Below are 13325 nucleotides of genomic sequence, written 5' to 3'. Positions count from 1 at the left end.
CTGAAGTGCACTTTAGTAGATATCCATTTATCCTAAATTTTACTTTCAGAACATATGTTTCATCCGACCTACTCACATGCTGCACAGATTCATTCCCTTGCATTACTCCACACACGGGATTTCTTCCTCTCTGATTCTCAAGAGGCCCAGGGAAGTTAGGCAGCAAAGTTGGGGAAGGTGAGTTGCTTTCAGTTTGAAATACTGTCCGTTGGCTAACTATTCTGTGTTATTAAACCATCAACAGAAAAGCTTACAAAACAGTTCTGAAAACCAAGAATTAAATGCAGAGTCTGCAAACAGAAAATACAATTTCAATGGAAGTATGAAATTAGAAGTTATTTATCATTTCTGTCTATTATATCAAACATTACCATGGGAGGGAACGGAGAGGAAGAAGGTTGACAACAGGTAGACAGTAAAGTACTATCTACATTACAACCTGCCAAGAAGCTGGTATCAAATAGTAAAGCTCCTGAAGCTTCAAAACTGGTTTGAAGAAATTCCCACTTTATGAAAACTATTTTATCTGTCCATACATAACTTTAGATGCGTCACTGGTGAGGCTTTTTAGATAAAAATCACAATTTTAAAATTACTTTAATTAGATGCTTCACCTTGATCTGCCTTCTCATCCACAGAATACTTGAAGACTTTCTGAAGCTCTTCTGCTTGATTCCACTTACTAAGACCTCTGAATTCTGCAGCCTCCTTCTGTGAGCAGTGCTGTGCAATTACTTTCTTCTTAATATCTTTCAATTCTTCATAAGTAAAGTATTCCATCAACATTGGCTGAAAAACCTAAAGCACAGAAAAAAAAAAAAAGCCTGTTGCTGACAGAGATCGTCAGTAATGCTACACAGACCTACCAATACAGACTCTTCTGTTTCAAATTATCTCCAAGTAAAGCATGTCACATGTTAAGTGAACCTAAGGACAGGACCATGAACTTTTGAGTTCCAACACTCTGCTTGCCAGGGGATCACTCTATAGTCTCAGGCAAGCTGTTTAACTGTTTTCCCCAACAGAAAAGTGAAGTGATTGAAGTCGCTTAAACTATATAACTTATCAAGGTACTCACACGAAAGGCAAAAGTGGCAAGGAAGAAAAACATGAGAAAATATTTCTCTTGGACAGACTTCGGAAGATTTACTCTCTCCAGGAGATGCTTCCCAGTTTTCAGATACCCATAAATCATCAGACTGGCAGTACTAGTCCACATTTCAAATATAGGTCAGAGGCTTTTTGGGAGTGTCAGTTTGAGTCATGAAGCACTGGTTTACAGAACTTCCCTTTTTCCTTTAAGTTTTGCTAGACATTCCCTTAAATAACTACCTGCTGCAAACAAATCCCAGCCCCAGTGGAATTCTGATATCAAACTTTTTAAAGGACCAGAATTTCATCATAAATCTTCCAATATATTCACTTTTTCAGTATGTGCCATTTTGCAATCAGAAAACAGAACAATGACACCGCAGTCCTAAATGAAAACTGCCACAGTAATAAAAGCAAAGAACTGTGAAAAAACTGACACTCTAAGCACTTTGTCTCTATTTGGTCATTTCAAACCCTAAGGAAGATCAGCAAAATATTTGAGGAAAATGTTTACCTACCTCCTCTTCCTCTTTCATATGAGGAAGGAAATCCCTGGTAAAGGCTTCCAACCTCTCCTTCAGCTGTTTCGCATAGTTTAGCTGTTCATATTCATTCTGAGAAGAAAGCAAAGATTTAACTATTACCTAATCTTGTCCATTCATTCAGGGATTGAACTGTTAAATAAACCAGTGTTTCAAAGCAAAGCCCATTATGTCTTCCCTATGCATGCAACATATTTGCTCCATTTCATGGTAAGAATGTGTTCACTTACAAAGTTTCACCACAAGCTGACAGTTTGTACTGGCCTGTTACTGGGCAGAACAAAGTATTCCCTTCCTTCCTGATTCCAATTTATTTTATTACCAGATACGAATTAACTTGTCTAATCACATTTTTACTTTGGAGCAAAGACTGAAGTCTGCCAATCTACAGTCTCACCCAAAGGTCAAAGCAGTTACAGACTAAGTATCTGCACGTATTTCAATTATTCTAGGATACAGCAGTTCTATATCCTTTAACCGCATACATTTTACGTTAGTTACTCTATAATTCTAGCTTCCAAATTAAAATCAGAATTTACAGGCAGACATGCTCTGTAGATGTTCATTTTGGAAATGGAAAGAACTCTTAAATAATGATAAGTGATTTTTAAATGTTAGACCAAGCTCATCTATCAACTTGTTAGCTTGTTCCCTGTGACGGTAAGAGGCTGAAGTCTGCCCAGTAATTACAACATACTGAAGTTCCCCATAGCTCTTACAGTAAATGTTGTAAGTTTTTCTTTTCAAACTTCTACAACATCAAGAAACACTATTACAGAAAAAAAGCTTAAGCCATCAGTTTAAATTAAACTAGCCACACTCTCAAAAACATTAAACAGTTAAATACATCTAAAGACAGCTAAAGAAATCTAGTTTTCCACAGTTAAGAAGTAACAGAATAACACTAGCATCCTATCAGAGAAGATATAACACAAAGCCAAAGTGTTAGATTTCCCTTCTACTTCACCTGCCTTCATTTTCCAGTTCCTTAGTGAAAACAACTTATGACAAATGTTAAGGTTTGATATGCACAAGGGAAAAAATTTTCAGGATTCCCAAGTAAAAAAACAGGTTTAGACAGTAAAATTGAATCAATCAACTGCATATTTAGTATTTTTCTTACTGAAAATATGAACTAGAAATGTAATATGGGATGTCAAATTATTACTGGAGACTATAGTTCTTAGAGTGCAGAAAGAGGGAGTTGAATACCCCAGAGGAAAGACACGGCAGAATTCAAGTAAGATTCTACTGGAGAAGAATTTAACAACCTTGTAATGAAAAAGCCAGCTGGAAAAATAACATTGAGAGTTTCTTGAGGATTGGAACATTAACAGTATTACTGAGCAACATATTACTGGAAGTACATGACTCATTAACAGAACAAAACAAAGCCGCCTTTTTTTTTAAGTCCAGTAACCATCTCCATTTGTGACAATTATACAATGTTATGTGCCTCAAAAAAAGGTACTCGGGGTTTTCTAACAAATTAATAGAAGCCATTATTTCTACAGTCAGAAACTGTTTTGACCAATTAGCAGAGAGGTCTTTGTATGTGAAATTTCCATGTTGCCTCTCCAAAACACCTCCAGTTATGCAGTGATGGACTTCTGTCACAAAATACACCCCTGAAGAATTTTTACTAGACATTTAGTAACAGTGATGAATGGCAAATGAATTTGGTTCGGACTGGAAAGTTTTCACTACTGTATCAAGAAACCACAAGTGTTTCTTCTTGCTCCCTAGTTTATTTATAAAGAACAATAAGCAAACGAGGCAAACTGGTAGGTTATCACAGCATGTTTTCCTTAGGACACCAGTCCTTCTTAAAGTCTACTTACCTTTACATTCTTTAACCCTTTCTCAAAGAGGCTAAGCATCTCTGAGAGTTTGTTGTCCGAGTGTACATTGTACACTGTCCGGCTACGTTGCTGAAGTAAACCAATGATACACTCATTTTCAATCTGCTCATGCATTTTAAATTCCTTGAATGTGGCATAAAGAGACTGCAGAAGAGCCCGAAAATCATTGTTGTTGGAGAAGTTGGTCTTGGAAAGCTAGAAGAAAGAAAAGCTCAAAAAGATCAATGAAAATCACGTTAAGGTCAAGTTAAATCCTTAGAACAGGTATTAGCTTCAGTTATTCATTGCTCACATTACTTACAACATAAAAGCTGAAAACCTTCAGTTTTATACAAAAACTACCAAAAATAAAATTTGAATTTGAAATTCCAGCAACTCACTTCAAAGATATCCAAATTTTGAGTAATGTTTTTAATTTCAATCTTCAAGTGCATCATTAAAAAAAAAAAAAAAAAAATCATAAATTCAGGCGCATAGCTAGGAATACACAAACTAGTCTTCTATTCGAACAGTAACTTTCCAGTAATTTATCTAATTGGTGCATTAAAATATAATTTAATACAACTTCTTCCAGAAGTGGGAAGAATTGATATTAGCATTTGAATACTACAGATTAACATACATATATATAATATCCCTATTAATATGACTTTTTATATTATTCACAGAATTATAATTATTTTCACCTTCATGACTGACTTGCCATTTGATTTTGATTTGTTAACAAGAACTGCCAAATTCTATATTAAATCCTCAAAGTTGTTTTAAAGCTTTCAAAAACTCAATATGCATGGTCATTCCATGTATACGTTTCCTCTTACAGTTCATTAAAACATTAAGCCATTCACACTGGAATTCTGTTAACTCCCCAAAGTAAGTTAATCAAGCAGTTTTACTACAATGTTGTATTTTGTGAATGAGGTATAAGTAAACCAAGAGATTTATCTGCACAATTCTCTTATTTCCAGTAGCAACTATGTAACTCCATTTCCCATCATGGGCTCTGAAGGCAAAAAAAAAAAAAAAAAAAAAAAAAAAATAGAAATATTACAAAGAACTAATGATAACTACAGAAGTTTAACAGTGCAATAATGCACATGGTAAAGAAAATCATGTTACATTTAATCTAATTCTGAAGGCAGCTGTCTCATTCCACATGAATGAACAGAGCTTAAGAAAACAGGAAAGCAGTATAATCACTTTTCAAAGGAAGATCCTCCTTAAGACAACAATGCAGTTATACCATTAGCTTTAAGAAGCTAGTAAAATCAAAGTTGTATTTAAGCAACATAAATCCATCTTGTGAAACATTCTGATAAACAAATGTAGAAAGACTTCCTTGTAGAAATCAATGCGATCTCAGTAGGTAAGTGAAGGGCTTAGCTACTTCTCCAGATCTACATTTTAGCCCATACAAGGAAGGCCCTATCGTAGGCCCTTGAGCCTACCTTTAAGGGACATGTTATCCACAAGGAATATCAAGTCCTACCAAGTAAATACAAACTATACCAGCTGTTGGAAAAGATTTCCAATGGACTGAGAACCAACAAATCAAGACAGCAAAGTTCTACGTAACACAGTAGTGCCATTTTTACATGCACACAGTCACTATTAGCAGCAATACGTTTTAAAACTGGATTTTTCTTTGGTGAATGTAGAAAACCAGTATTTTTTCCATTCTTATGTTTTATTCCATGCGCAGCTTCAACAATCAAAGTCTATAGCGGTACACAAGAGGAAGCATTCTAAAAATAAAAATATTTTAATGTAATTCAGAAAAACAGGCACTGGAATATTCAGAAGTGTTTTAGTTTACAAAGATCCTGGAATTTAAGGGTTTTACTAGAAATGGGAATCTGAGACATATGTTCATATGTAACATAAGACATCAAAAACAACAATAAATTGAGATATCTAAACCTGCCATCATTTAAAAAAAAAAAAAAAAAAGTACTTATTCATTCTGACATTGCATTGCCACTTCCCGGCAACCACTAGCAATGCAACCGAAACACACTGGACATCTGCCAAGTACTTATGCAACTCCAAGTCAGCTGTGCATACAGTACATTACATGCTGTACATATAAGCAAAATGACCATCATTATGGAAAAGAACAAATTTACTTAGCCTCAGCAGAGACAGAAAATAGGCCAAAGTTAAGGGGTTTTAGTTTTTTTTTTCCAGTATCTTTTAGACCAACTACTGATAGGTCAGAACAAATTCCTACGTTTGTGATGCACTGTGTTAGGATTTGGGGCACACATTGTTACGTACCTATCACAAAGGGGAAAGATCTTGGCTCTGATGACCATTTCTATCCTATGCTAAGTTCAGAGAATACAACATACAGAGCAGTGGTACTAGATGAAACTAAAGGCTAGACTTTCCACACTGAAAAGCAAAAGTCTGAACAAGCACAGGAGATGGGTGCAGAAATACCTCTTCAGGACAGCCTACTCACCTCCAGCCATTTGTGACTCAGACCTCAATAACAGTAAAGTTTGCTTTCTAATGTAGCATTTCTCTTCATTGAGGACTGCCTCGAAATTGTTCATTCTACCCGTAAAGATCCACAATACTGAAAGTCAGACCCCAAATACCTTTTCCCCAAGAATCCCATTTGCTCCCAAATGCTTGGCATTTTGATTGACATAAAAATGTAAACAAGGCTGCTTAAGTGTGTAACAGGAAGGTTAGAAGAAACTAATGTATTTTGCTGTTGGGTTTAAAAAACAAAACAAAAACAAAACACAAAATCAGTTCTGATACAAAATAGCATCCTCTCATCCTCCCAACTCAAAATTTTTTCAGGACTCAAAAACTTCTGTTGAACCTACCTATTACCATCCACAAATCTGAAATAAAGGACTCATTTGTGCATGCAATTTAAAAATTCTTGTTATAAACATACTGTTATAGAAGCCACTGCAACATGAAACACTTGCATATTACTTCTACTACTCAGGCTTCCAGCAGATATTCAAGAGATTGGGAACTATGGAAAGGATATTCAAGTTTAATGATTGTACTTGAATCAGCAATCAGTACATTAAAAAAGGTCAGCCGAAGCTGAGGAAAACTGGCTTTTCAGAGGACAGGTAGCCTAGCAACAAAGTCACTCGGTCAGATCTGTAATTTCATTACCAGGACTGATGAAGTCTTACGACAGGGGACCAAGACTATTAACAGACAGCAGTTGCTTCACTCCAAGGTCTACTTTTCACCAGCTCTACACAAGGAAAGCCAGTGCAGGTGTTTAGTAGTGCAAAAAGAACACCATCAGCTCCCAAACTCAGACTGAGAAACCCGAAAGAATGCCAAGGGAAGAAACGGATTGTATTAAGGGTATTTGCTGACTAGTCAAAAATATAAAGCACTGTGCACATGTGATCCCTGAGCAGCCTTACAACACGCCATACTAAACCGATTATCACAGCCACAGATGTTAGAGATACCTGGGAGCCTTCTGGACTTTTGAAGATATTACAGTTCAGCAGTTCTAAGTTACAGCACAACCGGTTTTGTGTTTGGAATGCAAACTCTAATTGAGGAGCAGTAACACTAGAGAAACTGTCCTGATGCCTCCTGAGGCTTCATGAAATTTAAGAATTATACATAACCCAAACAGCCTGAGAAACAGGCCAAACAACAGACAGTCAATCACATTGCAAATTCTCTCTGAAACATTTCAGAGACCTTGGGCTGATACAGATTACTCTGAAAGCAGCCAGGAGCTGTTAACTCAGTATTAATTTTATTTAGTAAACTCTTATTAAAAAAAAAAAAGCCATAAAAAAACACACAATACTTCAACTTTATTTCATGCAAATGAGGGAAAGCACATCAAAAATCCTAGGGCCACTGTGGTGCCAGCAGTGAAGTAAAGCACAAGGTCACAAAATGTACCATATCTATTCCAAGTAGCAGCATGACAAGGAGCTAGTCACACTAACCCAAGACCGCTGTTTTCCTTTAAAGTTCTTTGTACTTAACTGGCCAATTTATGGGGTTTGCAGTATACAATACTTAAAATCAAAACTGAAAGAAAAATCAGAAATACTGATTTTTCATCACAGTTGAAACGACATATAAAACTACAATGTATGAAGCTAGTGTTAGGATTATTAAGCAGTAGATCTTAGAAGCATTCTGCCATTGATTCAAGATCAGGTAATTCCATCCTTCCTTTGCAGGAAAAAAATAGTAACTCTGAATTAAGAAATCACTTGATGGACACCATTTTTTAACCCTCAAATTACACAATTAAAGAATAGCTATGCTTGAAAAAAGTCTCTGTAGCTCAGACAATCGTATACCAGTTTTAGGTGAGTGCCCAACTCCACTGGACTAGAACAGAGCCATTAATATGGTCAAGATGGATGTAGAGAGATGCAGCAAACAAACATCCTTCCGTAATGTAAGCTATTACTTCATTTTTGTACTTCAAGAACAAGATGACAATACCAGAAAGATTAACAGTAATTGCTATTTATACAGTGCTTCACATTTATGATCCTGAACTGAAGGTAAATCTACATTCAACTCTTCCATCTCCTCTGTGACTTTAGTGCTTTCATGAAAAAAAATATGAAACTTTCTGTCAGATGAAGACAAGAAATATTTCTATCCAAAATGTTATGAATAAATAAGACAGATCAAGACTGCTAATTAAATCACCAAACGAAACACACTATTACTTGGTTTCTGGAAGTGTTTCACATATGTGCCAATATGGAAAAATGTCTTCTTAGAAGAAGAAAATTAGTTTTCCAGAAATGTTAGTTTACAGCGAGTAAATTGAAACAGTTATTTCATAACATCTAAGCCAAAAATACATTTAATGAGTGGAAAGGTTTCCTGCTTCTTTAAAAATATTCAAGCATACTATTAACTGGCAAGGAGAAAGTAGCAACTAGGAATAAAGAGAAAGAAGTATGGTGCTCCTCTCATCAGACTAGCAGTGCAGTAGGCAATGTCTGTGCTGTGTGTTAACTTCCCAGTTACAAATATTTCTTTACTCCCAACTACAAGCTGCAAAACAACAAAAAAATGAGGAAAGAGAACTGGAAAGGGAAAATTTATTTTTCCACTCTGCCCAAAGATTTCACAAATTCAAAATGGAATAATTATTCAAGGTTAAAGAAGTTAAAAGTGGCTACAAATTCACAAGCTCCTTTATTTCAAATGAAGGTTTCTCCATCAGCATCTGTAACTTCTGAAAAACCACTAACCCTAAAAATTCAGTCTGTAATAAAAAAAAAAAAAATTAAGGCAATTTTTCTTCCTTTTCACGTATCATCACAAGTAACATTTTTGATAGGTCATTCCTATATATTCTGCTTTCCATGTGTAACCACTGTGCTCATTAAGACCTATACAAGCAGCTGATTGCCAGTAGAGGTGAAATAAAGATACACTATTCCTGATGATCATTACGGACTAGATTTCTACCACTAGTTCTCTCAGCAGTTTTAAAACTTAATAAAAAAAAAAAAGTAAAATCTTTTCATTATAGAGCTGCAAGACCACTTTGATTAAAACGACCTGATATTTTTAGAATATAATAGCACCAAGAAAAAAAAAAAGCAGCATGGCATTACTAGTCAGCAAAGTCAGCAACAACTTTTCACTCTTACATTTTTAGGCATTATCACTTTGCGTTATGCAATACCACTAAAATTCAGAGGACAGGAACTTGGAATCTGCAGAGGTATCTCAATTTTATAAGCAAGAAAATGAAGGGACAAAGACCACAACAAGGTGTGCCTGTGTCAACACCAAGAGCATGTGGTTTCATGTTATATTTAATCTGCTGTAAATTAGGGGGTGGGAATGGAGAAGGAAACACCCAGAAGCAGCAGCCCTGCCCCTGCTTCCAGCTGTACATTCCTCCTGCTTCCCTGGAATACGCTCTAGCAATTATGCAGCTGCAAGATGAACCCATTCAGTGCACCAACCCAGTAAGAAGTTGTGCCTTTTTAGTGGGTTCATTTTTCACCTGGTCGGTGCACTAGTCTGACAGACAGTTTGCAGGGACATCCAGTTACACGCAGTGTCTTACTTGGGAATCCACAACAGTTCAGTTTATACTGTCCCTAAGAAAGAACTACAGTGCCAAGACAACCTAGCAAAAAAGGATGACTGTCCTCTCAGTGTCACCTGCTCCTTGGCTTATCTTTCTGCAGAGGTATACAAGGTGAACAGTAAGAGAATTAGCTAAACTATTTCAAGCTCCAGCTGTTTGGATGTATAAAGCCTTAAATCAGAGGAGTAATACAGGTTTTCTATCCTGGGTGCTTTTCTTGGCTGTGGATCAACCCAAAATAATAGCAATTAGTATGGCAGGCAAGCAGGACAGGATCTGGCAGAACTCAACAAGAAATCCAAAACTTTCAAATGCCTGTTTGTCTCCTCAATATAATCCTGTCCTCTATGTAATCTCATCAGTTGTTTTGCAGTTTAACTAAAATCTTCAAATAGCCTTTCAAAAAGAAAAGCAAACCAAAACAAAACCCCAAACAACAAACACTGTATTAACTCAAAGATTAAGGCAGACAAAATTAGTTTTTCAAAGAGCACAGGGAACAGGGCAGGTAAAATCCTGTACTCTCTATATTTTGAAAGGCTAAGGTCAAGCTGATAAATGCCAAGAGCACAGTGGAGGTGGAAACAAACAACTGTATTTTCATTTATATTGGGGTCTTTCATATCACTCTGTTGCACTACATACACAGTCAATTTTGTCTAATCAACACTCATAGATAACTTTTTGAATCATAAGGGGCTTTTCACAAAGAGATAAATAATGATATAGGACTGACTGCACCGAGATTTTCAGTGATGCAACTGATATGAGTGTCAGGCCTCCGTGGGGATTGGAGGACAGCAGCAGGAAGCACAGCTCAGGAAGCACTCGTAAAACCAGCTAAACCCATCCACCATGTGGTTTCCAGAAGTCTGCCAGGGATGAAGGGTCACAGACTGCCACCAGGTCTGCAGAGATGAACCCAAAAAAGCATTAAAGAAAAATCTAGTAAGGATTTGAAAGACATGGGCTTCAAATGAAAGCATGATGAATACTCACAATGATGCCATTACTTAAGTACTTGTGTCACAGTATTTCTCACATGCATTCTAGATGCCATAGATGACTACTATGCTATCTTATATCCTCATAGACATAGGTTCCTGCTAAGACCTGGCCTCTTGGCTGTCTGTCAGGACATCTAAAGTCCCAAGAGTAAAATAACAGCAGCCTCAAGGCTCCCCTCCACTCTCCCACTGCAGTAACGCTCAAACTACAAACATAGCAAAAATGCCTTTGTCCCTCTGCATCAGTCACACTGCAATTTCCTAACACAATGCAAGGTGGGCACTGGAAAAATTCACACCTCCAGCTTAATCCATCTTGGGCACTAACTGCAAAAACAAATAAAAAGCCAAGTGTCTCAAAAATTACAACTTATACTCAATCAGTTAAAGCATATCCTAGGATAGCTGCATAAAACCTGGATGAACACTAATACATACTAATTATAGTCTCTAGCTTTTTAGAAGCTTCTTTTTTTGTGCCACAGAGTAAAATAAATTGTTGTTGCTTAAAGCAGAGAAGAACAAAGGTGGGTTATTACTGCTCTCCAGAGCAGGCTGGAAGAGAGGACAAAAGGTCAGAGCAACACGTGAAAGGTGAACAGAAAACTTTCTTCCTACAGTTTGAGGGCAAAAATAGGTGCTAAGCAATTACTTGGAAAAAACCTGTGCTACTGTGTCTGGCATAAGAAAATACCCTCAGATTTTTCTTGAGAAGGCAAAAAAAGAGAAATAAAAGGGCGAAGAATAAGTAAGAAAAAGAAAGAGGTGTTTTGCTAGACAAAAAAGAAATGGTGAGAAGGTCTGAGGAGTCAACAAGAGCTAAAAGCGTCCTGAGAAAAGGACCGAAACCACTATGTAGGTCCAAAGAGCCTCACTTAAACACCAAATGTTTTTTTTTTTTTTTTTTTCACTGTTATCCCTCATTTCAGACCTCCTCTGGAACTTCACTAACATGCACTTTCTTTAAAATGTAGATATTTAAAACACATTGTCACTTCCAGATTCATCTTCAAAATATTCTTCTGCATAAAAAATTAATTCAAAGCTGTCATTTCCCAATAGTTATAGCAAGAAGTTACATAACTATTCAGCATCCAGAACCTAAGGTGCAAAGATGAGTCGTGGAGTCTCTGATTAAATACTCAGAGGCAGGGACAGCAAATTGCTCACCTATCTATGGATGCTAATGAGAAGGTTTAATTTCCTTCCATCTTCCTCCTGCAGTGATAGTGTAGCCCATCATTTGCAGACTTATTAATACTAAGCATCCTAAGTAGCTGTTTATTGATTCTAAACATAGGCGAAGGCAAGTGCTCAATGCTACAGAATATTAATTGGTAATAACCAAATACTGTCAGTTTCTAAATCAACACACACATATTTGAAGCAGCAGTGGAAAGTGAATGGCAGCGTACCAAAATACTGAAAAGGGATTTCAGAAGTAGCCCAAAAGCTTTACCAACATCTGTTGATTAGAAACAAAGACCTACCTTCATGGAGCAACCATTTTCTATTCTCAAGGGCATCAAGCAAAAAAAATACTCGACTTCAAAATAAAGTCAGAATGTTGGTAATTTGTCTAGTTTTTCATATTTCAGTCCCTCTTACTGCCACAGAAAGTGTAATCATAATGTGGTCATGTAATTCTCTGCCCAATGCCATACAACATCGATTCAACTTAATTCAAGAATATTTTTCAAGCCTAAAACGGTTCATCTGTAATATCCTTATTGTAAGAACATCACAAATTTAACACATGAAAACAATTCATTCTCTTCAGCAGAGGTGAAAGCTTGCAAGGAAGAGAAACAACTGAAGCATAATAGAAGGCTACTGAAATAGACAAAGGTTAAAGAGAAATTCAAGTTATCAAAATAAACCATTATCAGGAAATAAAGAGAGGAACTTATTAGCTATATGGAAGTTTTCACAAGAATCTTATGAAAATAACGAATTTAGCACTGCAGGTAAGTAGAACAGAATAGCATTTAAACTTCAAACAAGGAGGACAGAGGACAAGAAAAACATCAAAAAAGTCTATATAGACTTAGATAAAAGAAAAAGAGAGATACTTTAAGTCAACTATTTAACAGGAAAGGCCGAGATGACAACAGCAAAATTAAATGTCGTCTTCACTCAAATCTCTGTAAGGAAATTAATTAGGAAAAATATTTATGGCAATTAATTTTTAACAAGAAGTCCGAAGTGTAGGCTAGAAAAATACTAGTTAAATATTTATACAAGTTCAAAGCATTCAAGTCAGCAGAACATGACAAAATTGATCTGAATTTCCTGGAAGAACTAGCCAAAGTAATTACCGAATCATGAGAAGTAAGTGCAGAGATCTTCTGTAGAAAGGTGAGATCACAGAAGACTGAAGTCAGGCAAACAGAAGAAGGACCTTAGATGGTTTTGATCAAACACCCAAAGGTTTCACAATAAAGCCAAGCTATTAAAGCAGCGGTTCACTTCTGCAATGGTTAGTCCTGTTCCCTCCTCCCATACTGTCAACCTGGTTCTGGAGCTTGTTTGACCTCTTAGTGAGCCAGTTTTATTGAATCACCTTTTGCTTCAGTGCACTAGATGCTCATCAAGGGGCCAGACAAGCACAGAGGATATCATCAACAATTAACCCTTCCAGCAGCAGCTAGTTGGTAGATCCACTCAGTCACAGTATGAAGTCTCATGCTAGTTTTGAGAGGCAGACAGAAAGGCATGAGAACAAGTCAACCAC

At 36.5% G+C, this 13325-nt stretch overlaps 1 protein-coding gene across 1 annotated transcript in view; it reads right to left on the bottom strand.

Moving 5' to 3' along the window:
* FBXL5 (F-box and leucine rich repeat protein 5) overlaps positions 1-13325 on the bottom strand; it is a 36911-nt gene that overhangs the window by 19636 nt on the left and 3950 nt on the right. The window contains exons 2-4 of the mRNA XM_032984411.2: positions 3476-3691; positions 1611-1706; positions 615-798 (exon numbers count right to left, since the gene is read on the bottom strand). Of these exons, the coding sequence (XP_032840302.2) occupies positions 615-798; positions 1611-1706; positions 3476-3691 (496 nt within the window). The remainder of the gene's footprint in view (positions 1-614; positions 799-1610; positions 1707-3475; positions 3692-13325) is intronic.

The sequence above is a fragment of the Tyto alba genome, unplaced genomic scaffold (genome assembly GCF_018691265.1).
Source record: "Tyto alba isolate M040663 unplaced genomic scaffold, T.alba_DEE_v4.0 Super-Scaffold_6, whole genome shotgun sequence".
NCBI lineage: Eukaryota > Metazoa > Chordata > Aves > Strigiformes > Tytonidae > Tyto > Tyto alba.
Note: the sequence above shows the minus strand (reverse complement) of the source record. Positions and strands in the feature narration are given on the sequence as shown.